We start from the raw sequence: 15,748 nt of genomic DNA, 5'->3' as shown, positions 1-15,748 counted from the left end.
CAGTGAGATAGTGATGTGTCGCAGCTGTTCTGATATTCTACTTATCTATGTGATGTACTTCTGTATGTTTTATCTTTTACGGCAATTTTTACCTCTACATTTGAAGCTAACACTTTGATAAAATGATCTTTTTATCATAATTGTGACATAAAGCAGACATGATATCTCATTTAATACAGTGGTCAAAATAGAGTATTAAACATCTCAGGAAAAGCCTTTGATAAAAAAAAAAAAAAGTCCCAGTTCATACTATTAAAAAAGAAAACTTCAGGAAAACCTCAGAATTACATGTAAACTGAGAATAATGTGAGTGAAAATATTAATTTCCCATACATGAGTTAAAACTGAAGTAGATCTGAACATCTCATCTGTTCTGTATTTCCATGTTTAGCTGGAAAACACACAACTTAGTTCAGGAATGTTAATAAAGAGAGAAGTGGACCTTCGAGAAAAGCTCACTTCTCTCTAACTTGACCTCCAGCTTTTTCTGAATTTTCAAAACCTGTGGTTTTCAGCCACAGCGGCTATTGTACTGGATTCTTCTGTGACCTCCTGGATAGGGTTCTCTATTTGTGGGAAATGTCTCTCACCGCAGTTTGAGGGTGTCCCGAAGCCTTTGAAATTGTTTTGTAGCCCTTTTCCAGACTGACAGGGATCAATGACTTTGTTTCTCATCTGTTCTTGAGTTTCTTTAGATTGTGGCATGACACAGTTCATACTAGTACTTTAACCTGAATAGACAAGAAACAACCTTTTGAGGTTTAACTGACTTCTCAGCTACAACTGAGATAATTCATGATGTCTCAGCTTTTCTATATTTAGGATAAATGTGGAAATGTTAATACAGCAGTTTCAGTTCATGGTGGGTTATGCTAGAAATGACTGACCCTTCAAAGTAATAAGTGGACAAAAGTTCACAAAAGTTATTGTAATGCAAGCTCACTTTAATTATTTGGTAAACTGCAGTTTTGTGGGGCAATCATGGTAACCAGTTTGACTGAGGAATGCATCTCAGATTTTGGGAAGTACCCCTCATATTTCTTTAAAACTGGAAAGAGGTCATTAATCAGCATATGTAGCTAATCTAAAGCATAATTAAAAAACTGCAAAGCAAAGAAAAATGTGTTGCACTCACAGCTGTCCCAGTGAGTGGTGAGTTCATTGCACTTTTGCACCAAGAGAAAATGTCTCTCCTGTTTGTTTATTTATTTGACTCAACAATATGTCAGATATTTTTCCACTTTTACAATTGTGGCTTTACTTGAAAGCTTTTTCAGTGGGAGTGGGATAGCAAAGTGGCTTTAGCCAAATTTGCCATCCACCCTTGGCAAATTTGCACCCTGCCCATTGTGATATAACCCTTTAAAGTTCACCCAAAAAGCATTTGTTCAACTTTTCTCCTTTGAGTACTGAGAAAGAAGATGACCATCCAGTGAACTAATACTTGCTCCTGTTATGCATCACAGTTATTAAAGCAGTGGAATCTGATATTGAAACTACGATATCTGCTCATGATGTTTGCCAGGAAGAAAAAAATGCATGATTTTAGATTCAAAACCTGAGACTTATAGGTTTGGTTTATTAATTTACTTTAAAAAAAAAAATCATTAAATGTGTTCTTTTTCTGCCTTAAAAAGTGTGGGGGAGTTAAAAAAAAAATGAAAAATGCTGGATAGTTTTTGTTTCTTACAGTATGAAGGTTAAAACTGTCGTACAAACAACAAACAAATCCTCTGATTTTGAAAAGGTCCAGTGGCAACCTCAGATTTGACTGATTTTACAGGGAGCGGCACAATGCTGTTCAAGTAACTTGCCTAAAAACTTTCATTTGTCACAATTTAGCGTTTGAACCAATGAATAAGTGTAAAATAGAAAGGTATTCTAAGAGCATGTTCACATGGTTGTCTCCTAGTTTTTCATGACAGTGACAGTAAATATCTACTGTACCACTTTATTTTTATAAAGCCTTACTCTACTCTCAGATTTATTCGTTTTATATTCTACTGTCTAAAGCAAAAGAACATTTACTGTTACAATAACAGTAAATGTATGAAGAGATAAATGTATTTAAATTTTTTGGACTTTGGATATTTTTGACAAATATCGATTCTACCTCCAAATTCAAAATTTGTAAAGAATCAATTAATTATTTTTTAAAAGCTTTCTGGGTTGTGTTGGGTTCTGCTCAGAGGAATGCAGCTTTCTCCAAAAGGTTTGAGCTGCACTTTATTAAAAGTGCTTGTATTTGAGCTGCTCGTTTGTTAGAATAGCAATCAGTTTTAATTTCTAATTCATTTTGTTGTTTTTCAATTGTAATGGTATTCATCATTGAACAAGAAAAAAATAATCCACCCTGTCTAAAAGAAAGTATCAAAAAATGGGTGTTAAAGAAGTGATGTAATGAGTCGCCCTCTTGTGGTGGGTTTGATTTGTGATTAGATGTTTAATGTCAGGAAGATGGGTGCATGATCACTATGAGCAGATTGTTGCATTTACTTACTTGCTGTGAGATAAAATTACTGAGGAAAAGTTCTGAAGGAAAGAGGACAAGTAAGTGTCTTCTCTGGAAGAGGAATTTCTCACCTTATCCATAATTAATGTTTTTTTTATTATGTTTGCAAATATTATGTCTCCAGATTCTTGAACTACCGAATGAGTTTGAATGGTGAGCTAACGATAATTAGAGTCTCTAACTAGTAAACTCTGCTGAATGGCACTGTGATAAAAATTATGCATGAAAGATGGGAGTTTTTGAGAATGTGGATAGTTTAATTTTAGAATAGAGACTTTCATTTATAAACACTGGCAATCCGCCCTGTTTACCACTAAATGGTTGAGAGAATATTTTGTCATACTTGCAGATCTTTTGCTTTTTGTGGATTTGTGATGCAAACACAATTTATTTATCCTTTATGAGTGAATAACATCATCACAGGCATGACCAAAAGAAAAAAACAAGGAAAAAAACATTCTCAATTGTCAACAGTCTTTTGTCATTTTAAATTTGCCTTTTTGTATTTGATTTTTCTACATTTATTTGAAATATATCAGTTCAGGAGCGAATGTTCAGAATTTAGACTTCAAATACAGGAAATTTTATTACAGCAAGTTAGCGAGAGCAATGCAAAACCAAAAGCAAATAGTAAAAATCACAAAACCGTAATCAGCCTACTTCAGCTATACTGAGCTAGTTAACCTTCTCTGAGCTAATGCTGATTTTGTTCTTGTCTTTTGTGAGGAGAGGTTTGAGAAAGGATGAGCATGTCTGGATCCAAAGATGCACTTATCCCAGTGTTCCTAGTTGATGATAATTACTCAACAGGGAAGCAGCACATAATCCAATTTTTCATTTATATATTGATAAAACGTATTCTTCTATTTATCTTTTAATAAAGAACAAAAATGTTTTGTAATTAGAAAAAAATTTAAAGACTATTTTGCCTCAGTCAAAATCAGCATCACTCAGACTTTAAGCTCAATTTAAGATGAATATGACATAAAAACACAAAGAAATCAATCAGAATCAGAGAAGAAAAGAAGACCAAATCAATCAGTGTCACCAACGAATGTGTTCTTAACACAGACTGCTACATATAAAATCATTTTTCTACTCAATGTGATTAATGGGAGGGATGAGGAGAGGTGCAGAGTTTTTGCCATTGTCGTTATTACAGGGATTGAAGTATGGGTAGAGTTTCTCAGTGAAGGAGCAGCCAGTAAAGGAGTAGATAAGAGCTGCTGCATCTATATCATAAAAGGAAACCACACCCTCCTCATAATCTACAAACACTCCCACCTTCTCAGGACCAGACGGACGACAGACACAGACATCATGTTCATCGAGAGCTTTGTACTCATTTCCATTTCTCAGCACTACAGTCCAGAATCCATCCTCGGGACTAAGAGTCATTATTTTCTTCCTGTCGATCGACTCTCTGGCCACTCCCAATTCCCAGTCAGTCTTTCTTTTAACTTGAGCCTCATAGTAAAATCTGCCTGAAGAGAAACTCTGCTTTCCTAAAACACAAACACAGTAAGAAAATCTCTCCGGGTTGTCAGGAAGATTGTGCTTTTCATCTCCATGATTCACTTGTTTTCCATCATCAGACAAGATGAGCTCAGGATGTGCTGTATCAGCATCAAGACTCACATCCACAGCATACTGCTGGAGCCTCCTCAGCTCAGCCTCAAACAGCTTCTTCATTTCTATCCTCAGTGTCTCCTCCAGCTGAGCCACAGCTCTCATCACAGTCCCCTCATACGTTGGTGGAAGAACGATGACCTCTGTCCAGTCCTTGGTAGGTGGAACAGCTTTCAGAGATGAAAAGTTTTGAACAAAGTGGAGGTGGTCTTCAGAGCGTGAGGCCTGCTTCAGCTCAGAGCTCCTCTTCTTCAACTCAGAGATTTCCTGTTCCAGCTCTTTGATGAGATCTTCAGCCTGTTTCTCTGTTGTTTCCTGTTTGTCTTCTATCTCCTTTATGACCTTCTTCAGGCCTTTCTCAATAAACTCCTTCAGAACAGTGAAGATCTGAACACCTTCTGTTTTCTGTTTGTCTGCAGCATCTTTACTCATCTTCACTGACTCATTGATCTCCTGAATCTTCTGTCGTCTCTTCTCGATCATTTGCTGAATTTCATCATCCATTTTCCTCAGCTCTGTCTTCTTTTCTTCAGATTCTTCTCTCAGAGGTACAAACTCATGAGTCTTGTGGTCTAAAACAGAGCAGAGCGTGCAGACACTTGTCTGATCGGTCTTACAGAACAGCTCCAGATGTTTATCGTGCTTCATACACATCCTGCCTTCCAGGTTCTCCACAGGCTCAATCAGCTGATGTCTTTTCAGACCTTTGACTGTCAGATGAGGTTCTAGGTGAGTCTCACAGTAGGAGGTCAGACACACCAGGCAGGACTTCAGGGCCCTCAGTCTGGTTCCAGTGCAGATGTCACAGGGAACTTCTCCTGGTTTGGCAGCTTGTTGCTCTGCGCTGCTCCTCTTGGCTTTCTGTTGAGTTTCATCTCTGAACTGAGCAACCACCTCAGAGAACAAAGTGTTAACCTTCAACAGAGGTCTACAGTAGAAAGCCTCTTTGCACATGGGGCACTGACAAGGAGCATTTCTATCCCAGTGCTGAGTGATACACTTCTTACAGAAGTTGTGTCCACATGGTGTGGTGACTGGATCAGCGAACACATCCAGACAGACGGAGCACAGAAACTGATCTTCAGATCGCAGATTACTGGCAGCAAACATATCTGCACTCTGGGAACAAAAGTCAAAGCATGATGAGTTAAAGTCTAACGATTTTCTGTGAGTGGTTTAGAACTGTCGAAGTGGGATCATGACAGCAATTTCAGATGAGGCAAAGAACTTGAAAAAATCTTCAAGGTATAACTATCTTATGTTGCATGGAGTCCAAAAATCACAGAATCACATCAAATAATTTAAGAGTAGAGTAATCCACTGAGAGACATCACCTGCACACTCACTTTATGTTTCTACATGTAGAGCTTACTCACTAAGTGCTGCCGTTCACTACAATCTCCTGACTGGAGGACTCACCCCGAGCTAGTTTTAGGATTTTTAGAACTGTGTTATATCAATCAGGTCTAAGAAGTTAATCCCAGGACTTTATGTTTGTTTACAAGTTTAAATAAATTTCTCATGTTATCCTGCACTGTTTCAGATGAGAGTGTGACTATGTTTGGTTTCATAACCACTTCTTTAATTCTAGTCATAGTTTAGTCCATGGAAAATCATTCATCATCTCTCTTCAGCCGTTTTTTCCGGTAAAATATCTTTAATATATTTATAAAGCCATGCATATTCTTTTTTTTACTTCACACTTCCTGGTTCTTAAGTAAGTGGGGGTGAATTGGAATTTGGCACTCTTAAAGTTTCAAGATTTTTGCAGCAACTTTTAACACTCATAACTTCATATGGATACAGGAGGAGACTGAAGCATGCCGTTTTCAGCTTTAAAAAAATTACATTCAATTGAATTCTACACTGGTGTCATGATTTTTCTGTAGCATACTTTGAGGATCAGCATCGTGGGATATCAGGATATTAATAAATTGCACCAGTTTAATGTTGGTGACGTAGAGAAACAGAAACAAGTATCGGTACCCTGTACTTTCTATGTGTTTTCTGATCATTCACTGGAGGAAACTTAAAAAAGGCAATTCTGGCTACATTTTGAAGGCTTATGTCACCATGTGGTATAGGTGGTTGCTCAGTGTTTAAGGACAACACTTTCTCAGCATCTTTTCAACAGCAAATGTTGTAAAATCCAAAATATGTGATATAATTCCAAAAAATAAAAATCAGGTCTGCTTGTCAAATGCAAACAAAACACTATGCATCATGTGTAAGCTGACAGAAAAAAAGTATCACTTTAAGAGAAAAATTAGCTGATTTTGAATTTGAATTCAACAACATTTCTGAGACTTAAAAAAAGAAGGAGAAACATTCATGAGAGTTAAGTTTAATTTAATATAGATAATTAAAACAAACCACTGTAAAAAATGTACTCTTAAAATTTTAGCACTTACAGTATAAGTGAAGTTTTGAGTTAGTGTGGCTCGTTCTGTACTCACCAGTATTTGAGTCACTTGCTTAGAAACAAAAGATGAACACTGTTTGATTTTGAGACACAAATCCAGAGCTTTCGGCTGTAGTACTGCTATTACTGCTATTACTCACACTAACATTAAGTTTCATTTCAAGAATTTGACGTTTAATTTCCTATTATTTCTCCAACTCTTCCTGCAGGTGTTTGTTAAGGTTTTGGTTCCTCTTTCAGGTCCACAGATGATTATAAAGTGCTAGAAAAATGAAGGTAACACTCGATCACAGACTCAGTTAAATTCATAATCTTTCAGTCCTATTGAGGAGATACTAAGGCTGTTACACAAGAAGAGATGGGCAAGGATGAGTGTATAAACCCAGCAGTACCAAACTGTCAGAAACAGACTCTGTGAGGGTGGCATGAGGGACTGACGTCCTTTAGTGGGTCCTGTGCAGAGCCGTGCAGCTTGATTGACATTTACTTGTGAACACTAGAACCAGCAGGTTGTCCAATGGTGTGCCGGTTGTCTTCACAGATGAAAGGAGGGTCACACTGAGGACATGCAACAGAAAGTCTGGACCTTCAACGTCTTCCACCATGACCAGTTTGACAGTATGCTGAGTAGGCAGTTCACTGGTGATCAAAGCACTGATGAGAGAGGATGCTGCAATTTGCATCAATGGAAAATAAATTTGACAGTCGTCTGCATAATAATGGAAGCAAATATTATTTTTCTGTAAAATTATTCCAAGTAGTAACAGGTACAAATAGAAAAGGACAGTTCCAAGAATAGAGCCTTGTGTAATCCCGCCAGAGGAGGGCAGCAGAGGTGTAGGTAAAGGTTCTATCAGAAAGGTGGGTCCTAAACCATTGGAGAGCTGAGCCAGTGATGCCCACCCACTGCTCCACCCTGGACACGCGGATCTCAAGGAACACAGCGTTAAAAGGCAGCTGTTCAGTCCAAAAGCACAAGTAGCACACAGTCACCAGAAGCTATTGCTAAAAAATATAACATTAAAAAAGCCTTAATAAAACATACTGATTGCTTTGGTGAGCTTTTAGTCCTGGCTGGAACACTTCCAGAATTGCACATTCACCCAGGAATGACTTCAGTTGGGTAAAGGCAATTTTTTGTAGGAGTTTAGAAAAGAAAGGTAGCCTGAAGACAGCCCCTGAAACAAAACAGAATGGTCAAGGCCTGTTTTTTTTTCAGCGAGAATTGCCCAAAAATATTTTTACAAAAGGTCAATGTACTGTTAATAATGGCAAGAATAAAAGGACCAAGGGTAGGAAAAACCTTCTTAAGGAGTTGAGGAGGAATAACATCAAAGGGGAATCCTGATGGGTTTATACTGGAAATGAACTGTTCTGATAAGGAGAGACAGGCTCAAAGTGGTCAACAAAAGCCAAACAGGGTGTTGAGATGGATGGATCATATGAAGGCCCTAGTGCTTACAACTTTCTCCAAAAAAGTGAAGACATTTGTCACAAACTGAATTGGAAGTTTCCAGTCCTTCATCCCTCCACATGAACAGTTTCATGAACAATAAGAACAGAATTTTTAACTTTGATTGTTTACAGTTTAAGTTAATGCTACTTGAGTTATTCTGACATGTCAGTGTGAAATGAAAGGTGTAAAAGTCCAGCAGCAAATTTGATTGGTGCATTTTCTTTTCGTAAACACCACAGTGCCTAACTTTTCCTCCCTTTGTGTTTAACCCTCCGTTGCAGACATTTTCATTGCTACATATCTAAAATTGACTCAACATTATCTAATAGTTCCTTTTCAGTAGATTTAATGATATTATTGATTATTAGGTCGAAAGGGAGAAACACTTTTGTTTTGTACTGTGTTTCATGTAGTGTGTTACCACAATACTTTTTATAGTATTAGCTTTTATATGCTCAACCTGATGAGATCACTCTTACTAGATTAGATTAGATTAGATTAGATAGAACTTTATTAATCCCTCGGGTGGGTTCCTCTGGGAAATTCGATTTCCAAAAAAGCACAGCACCGACAGAAGTTACAGAATATTATATATATATATATATACAGTGGGGCAAAAAAGTATTTAGTCAGCCACCGATTGTGCAAGTTCCCCCACTTAAAATGATGTCAGAGGTCAGTAATTTGCACCAGAGGTACACTTCAACTGTGAGAGACAGAATGTGAAAAAAAAATCCATGAATCCACATGGTAGGATTTGTAAAGAATTTATTCGTAAATCAGGGTGGAAAATAAGTATTTGGTCAATAACAAAAATACAACTCAATACTTTGTAACATAACCTTTGTTGGCAATAACAGAGGTCAAACGTTTACTATAGGTCTTTACCAGGTTTGCACACACAGTAGCTGCTATTTTGGCCCATTCCTCCATGCAGATCAGTGATGTTTTGGGGCTGTCGCCGAGCAACACGGACTTTCAACTCCCGCCACAGATTTTCTATGGGGTTGAGGTCTGGAGACTGGCTAGGCCACTCCAGGACTTTCAAATGCTTCTTACGGAGCCACTCCTTTGTTGCCCGGGCGGTGTGTTTTGGATCATTGTCATGTTGGAAGACCCAGCCTCGTTTCATCTTCAAAGTTCTCACTGATGGAAGGAGGTTTTGGCTCACAATCTCACGATACATGGCCCCATTCATTCTGTCCTTAACACGGATCAGTCGTCCTGTCCCCTTGGCAGAAAAACAGCCCCATAGCATGATGTTTCCACCCCCATGCTTCACAGTAGGTATGGTGTTCTTGGGATGCAACTCAGTATTCTTCTTCCTCCAAACACGACGAGTTGAGTTTATACCAAAAAGTTCTACTTTGGTTTCATCTGACCACATGACATTCTCCCAATCCTCTGCTGTATCATCCATGTGCTCTCTGGCAAACTTCAGACGGGCCTGGACATGCACTGGCTTCAGCAGCGGAACACGTCTGGCACTGCGGGATTTGATTCCCTGCCGTTGTAGTGTGTTACTGATGGTGACCTTTGTTACTTTGGTCCCAGCTCTCTGCAGCTCATTCACCAGGTCCCCCCGTGTGGTTCTGGGATCTTTGCTCACCGTTCTCATGATCATTTTGACCCCACGGGATGAGATCTTGCGTGGAGCCCCAGATGGAGGGAGATTATCAGTGGTCTTGTATGTCTTCCATTTTCTGATGATTGCTCCCACAGTTGATTTTTTCACACCAAGCTGCTTGCCTATTGTAGATTCACTCTTCCCAGTCTGGTGCAGGTCTACAATACTTTTCCTGGTGTCCTTCGAAAGCTCTTTGGTCTTGGCCATGGCGGAGTTTGGAGTCTGACTGTTTGAGGCTGTGGACAGGTGTCTTTTATACAGATGATGAGTTCAAACAGGTGCCATTCATACAGGTAACGAGTGGGGGACAGAAAAGCTTCTTACAGAAGACGTTACAGGTCTGTGAGAGCCAGAGATTTTCCTTTTTTGAGGTGACCAAATACTTATTTTCCACCCTAATTTACGAATAAATTCTTTACAAATCCTACCATGTGAATTCATGGATTTTTTTTTCACATTCTGTCTCTCACAGTTGAAGTGTACCTCTGGTGCAAATTACTGACCTCTGTCATCATTTTAAGTGGGGGAACTTGCACAATCGGTGGCTGGCTAAATACTTTTTTGCCCCACTGTGTGTATGTATATATATATATATATATGTATATATATATATATATATATATATATATATATATATATATATATATATATATATATATATATATATATATATATATATATATATGTATATATGTATATATATATATATATATATATATGTATATATGTATATATATATATATATATATATATATATATATATATATACACACACACACACACACACACACACACACATATATATATATATATAAATACAGAGACAATATAAATAAAATATACGAAGGGGATAAATAGAATAAATAGGAATAAAAATAAAAATATAAGTGAATTGCACATTTCAAGTATTGAGTCTATTGCACCGTTGACTATTTACAAAAGTATTGCACAAAAGGTATTGCACAGTGAGGTGAAGAGGCACTACAGCTTAGTTGTTCCCCCCTCCTTTGTCCTCCTGTTTCCCCTCCCTCTCCCCTCCAGAGAGGAGTTAAACAGTCTGATGGCGTGTGGGACAAAGGAGTTTTTAAGTCTGTTAGTTCTTGTCTTTGGGAGAAGCAACCTGTCACTGAACAGACTCTTCTGGTTGTTAATGGCCGTGTGCAGAGGATGCCTGGCATTGTCCATAATGTCCATCAGTTTCTTTAATGTCCTTTAATGTACTAACACCGCCAATGAACACCTACTGTAAAGTTACAGCAGTGCAAACTACATTAACAGTGGAATTTGCAAGCATTCATTTCTTGATGCAGAAAATGTTGAAATTGTTCTTATGGGTCATTTCATGAGAGGTCATCAAATACTTCCATCTCGACCATCATAGATTCCCCTGAATAAAATAGGGGAAATATATTATTCCTAATAGATATTACACAAAGGTTCAGGTCACCTGTGTCATGATTTTTCTTAAAAACAGTATTTCAAGGGACATAAGAAAAGTCACGTGTTATAATAATGATTTTTATAATACATGTGATATATAGAGTATAAGATTTTATATAATATACAATACATTTTTTGATGCATCAATGCTGCTATTTATCTGAGTGCAAAGAAAGTAACAACCATTGACTGTTGTCTCTGACTGGGGTTTAAGGTTTATCCTGTTAATGTAAAGAAAGTCTGTTTATCATTATTAAATCTTTTATTTAAATAGATAATTTCATTGAGATCAAGCCCTCTTTTTCAAGAGAGACCTGTGTACAAAACATATATATAAAAAATATACAGACAGGCACATGATGATTGAGAAAACATGTCCTATGGTGGAGACAGCATTGAAACACATCATTATTGAAGACATAATTACAGATTGGCTGATTGGCTACAAGGACATTTCCTAAATGTTTTTGCTCCATTGGTTTAAACGACACTAGACTAGACGTCCTGTTTTCCCTCTTAAAGGGAGAAAAATGTAATTGTGGGGGAGTGTGAAATTATGAAAATTCAGTATTGAGAAACATGTTGTCAAAGAGAACAATAAAACAGCATTACAATCTTTTCACAGACCACTTTCAAATAAAATGTAATAACCTTTCTTGTCTAGTTAATGCGATTGATAGGAGTGATCACAAGAGGTGCAGAGTTTTTACCATTATCATTATTACAGGGATTGAAACATGGGTAAAGTTTCTCAGTGAAGGAGCAGCCAGTAAAGGAGTAGATAAAAGCTGCTGCATACACATCATAAAAGGAGACCAAACGCTCCTCATAATCCACAAACACTCCCACTTTATCAGGAGCAGACTGAAAAGAGAGAACGGCTGCTGGGCCAGTACATGCTGTGTACTCGTTGTTGTTCCTCAGCCATAGAGCCCAGAAACCATCCTGAGGCTTTACTGAGTTTCCTCCCTTCCTGTTCACTGACTCTCTGGCGACTCCTAAAATCCAGTCAGTCTTTCCTTTAACCTGAACCTCAAAGTAAAATCTGCCTGAAGAGAAACCCTGCTTTCCTAAAACATTTGCAAAAACTGTGAATCTCTTTGGATTGTCTGATAGACTCTGATTCACATTACCAAAATTCACTTGTTTCCCATCATCAGACAAGATGAGCTCAGGATGTGCTGTATCAGGATCAAGACTCACATCCACAGCATACTGCTGGAGCCTCCTCAGCTCAGCCTTAGCAAGCAGCTTCTTAAAATGTTTTTTGAGTGTCTCCTCCAGCTGAGCCACAGCTCTCATCACAGTCCCCTCATACGTTGGTGGAAGAACGATGACCTCTGTCCAGTCCTTGGTAGGTGGAACAGCTTTCAGAGATGAAAAGTTTTGAACAAAGTGGAGGTGGTCTTCAGAGCGTGAGGCCTGCTTCAGCTCAGAGCTCCTCTTCTTCAACTCGGAGATTTCCTGTTCCAGCTCTTTGATGAGATCTTCAGCCTGTTTCTCTGTTGTTTCCTGTTTGTCTTCTATCTCCTTTATGACCTTCTTCAGGTCTTTCTCAATAAACTCCTTCAGAACAGTGAAGATCTGAACACCTTCTGTTTTCTGTTTGTCTGCAGCATCTTTACTCATCTTCACTGACTCATTGATCTCCTGAATCTTCTGTCGTCTCTTCTCGATCATTTGCTGAATTTCATCATCCATTTTCCTCAGCTCTGTCTTCTTTTCTTCAGATTCTTCTCTCAGAGGTACAAACTCATGAGTCTTGTGGTCTAAAACAGAGCAGAGCGTGCAGACACTTGTCTGATCGGTCTTACAGAACAGCTCCAGATGTTTATCGTGCTTCATACACATCCTGCCTTCCAGGTTCTCCACAGGCTCAATCAGCTGATGTCTTTTCAGACCTTTGACTGTCAGATGAGGTTCTAGGTGAGTCTCACAGTAGGAGGTCAGACACACCAGGCAGGACTTCAGGGCCCTCAGTCTGGTTCCAGTGCAGTAGTCACAGGGAACTTCTCCTGGTTTGGCAGCTTGTTGCTCTGAGCTGCTGCTTGCATTCTGTTGAGCTTCATCTCTGAACTGAGCAACCACCTCAGAGAACAAAGTGTTTATTTCCAGTTGAGGTCGTCTCTTGAACAGTTTGTTACATAGGGGACACTTGCACCTAACATTAATGTCCCAGTTCCGGGTGATGCAGTTTTTGCAGAAGTTATGTCCACATGGTGTGGTGACTGGATCAGTGAACACATCCAGGCAGATGGAGCACAGAAACTGATCTTCAGGTTGCAGATTACTAGCAGCAAACATGTCTGCAGTCTACAAAACAAAAGTAAACATTTTAGGGAAAAATTTTTTTTTTTTTTACAGATGTCTGATTCAACGGGTTTAAGAAAAATATTTGGGAATTACCTTGTCTCTCATTTGCAGAAGCTCACAGGTAATGGGACAATTAGGTAAGCTGTTTCATAGCCAGATGAGGTCTGTTCCATCATGATTTCATGAAAAATGAAATTGCTTCATACTGTTGATTCTTTTTTATAGCTTTTCATTTTTCACTTTAGAATATGAGGCCCAAAGAGATGTCAGTGCAACTGAGGGATCCATGATTAAGCTGAACAAAACAAACAAAAACAAACAAACAAATTAAATCAAAGTAGTAGAAAAAACTTCAGGAGTAGGCAAATCAAAAATCTGGTACTTTCACTGAGCAGCTCAGCAACACCAAAAGGCCCGAAAGACTTCAAGATAACTAAAGTGTACGATGATGGAATTATTTCTTTTGTTTAAAAGAAAAAACAACTTCACATCCAACCAAATCAAGAATATCATAGATGAGGTATCACTGTTAAAAAAAGAGATGCTTTTATGAATGTAAACACAGAGGATTTACAAAACTGCACAAATTGCACACACATAATTATGCAAAAAACATTAAAAAAGTAAGTTTTAATGTCTAGGCCTAGACCAAATCTAGACCAAAACACTAAATTTTGCTCTACAAGGGGTGGAGGGGTGAGGGGAGGGGTGGGGTGGGGGAGGGTATGCCCCCCACACCCCCGTTGCCGAGCTTAAAAACTGGCATCTTTTGCACGTACACATGCACTCTCGTGCACGCGCGTTCACTCATCCGAAAAGGGGCACTTCCGGGCCATGCGGTCCCACTGCGCACGCTCTGTCTTCTCCTAGCGGGATGTGTTTTAATAAGGTTCATCAGCCGCTGTTGGCATTTTGGCTTTTCATGGTAAATTTATACAAACAGGAATTACTTTGTCTTTTTACACTGACACTATAGAAAGGCTTTTGTTGTCAGACAATCGAGCTGAAACGGCAGCGTGTTTTATAAGCAGATTTTCGACGGTTAGTTAAACGACTACCTGTGTGTGTATATATATATATATATATATATATATATATATATATATATATATATATATATATATATATATATATATATATATATATATATATATATATATATATATATATATATATGTGTGTGTGTGTGTGTGTGTGTGTGTGTGTGTGTGTGTAGACTTTTGTGGGATGATCATTCCATCTCACAGCAGCACTCCGTTTTTACAACGAATTCGAAACAAATTCGAAGCGGACCTTTAGTTTTGCTTTTGTTTTGTTTGTTTGTTTTTCGGGAATATTCCACATTTAACTTTGATGATATTACCTCCCATTTTGCTCAACACAGCCTGCGACAGACTGGTGACCTGTCCAGGGTTTACTCTATGATAGCTGGGATAGGCTGCAGCCCCCCGGCGACCCCGACAAGCATTAATAGAAGAGAATGGATGGACCTTTCTTAACATCAGTCTCCAGTTGAACTAATCTGACATTTCACGTGAAGTAACATTAAGAGAGAAACGGTGCCTGTTAAACACAGCAAATCTGATCAGCTGCACTCACCTGCATTCCAGTTTGTTGTTGAGAGAAAAAAAATTTCCTCTTAATCTTCTTTAGATACGGAGATTGACCTGTCTGCAGCTCTAATTTTACTTTGACTAACTTCCACTTTCATTTCAGTAATTTGATGTTGAATCCTTATTGCTCCGCCTCTTCGGCTTTGTCTTCTTCTTCCGGCTTCAGGCGGGTTTGACACGTGGAGGGCGTTTTGCTGCCCTCCTCAGGTGCTACGAAGTATTTCGAAGCATGTGAGGAGAAATCCTATAGTCCATAGTCTATAGAATTGTCTAGTACGTCGCAAAAAGTTGAATAAAGAAGTTATGGTTTCCAATTAGTCCAAGCTGAGTATTATGTCGCTTACAGTTTTCTCATAGCTCAATTCTAGCAGAAAAGTTATTCTCACCACTCTTAAAGCAGATCTTTAAACAGTAGCATAACAAAACACTGAGACATCTGTGTGAAAGACACTACAACAATCAAAACCTTTTTCACAATTGTGAAAACATGAATAGTCATGCAATCACTTCAACGCTGTAATTAATGAATAAAAACATTTCACCGCCTTTTAAAGACTGAGCATTCAAAATGTTTAGTTTTTTTTCCCTCAAAACCAATTTGCATCAGAAAGCAGACAAAGCACCAACTACTGTGTAGTCCACCAACTTCACACTACATACATTCAGCAACCAGTTGATCAGGTACGCCTGCTCCAGTGGCATGGTTTTTGATGTCACTTAAGCTGGTGTGAGTATT

The 15,748-nt window shown here is 38.4% G+C and overlaps 1 protein-coding gene across 1 annotated transcript; it reads right to left on the bottom strand.

Annotated features, from left to right (window-relative positions):
• Positions 1–3,607: 3,607 nt before the first annotated feature.
• Positions 3,608–15,171, bottom strand: LOC113023414 (E3 ubiquitin/ISG15 ligase TRIM25-like). Its single transcript, XM_026169412.1, has 4 exons — positions 14,999–15,171; positions 13,493–13,694; positions 11,751–13,399; positions 3,608–5,306 (listed from the first exon to the last, which is right to left on the bottom strand). The coding sequence occupies exons 2-4, from the start codon at positions 13,502–13,504 to the stop codon at positions 3,608–3,610; spliced, it is 3,360 nt and encodes a 1,119-aa protein (XP_026025197.1). The 5' UTR covers positions 13,505–13,694; positions 14,999–15,171.
• Between the last annotated feature and the right edge of the window lie 577 nt (positions 15,172–15,748).

The sequence above is a fragment of the Astatotilapia calliptera genome, chromosome 6 (assembly GCF_900246225.1).
Source record: "Astatotilapia calliptera chromosome 6, fAstCal1.2, whole genome shotgun sequence".
In the NCBI taxonomy this organism is placed as follows: Eukaryota; Metazoa; Chordata; class Actinopteri; order Cichliformes; family Cichlidae; genus Astatotilapia; species Astatotilapia calliptera.
This window is presented reverse-complemented; position numbering and strand designations above follow the sequence as displayed.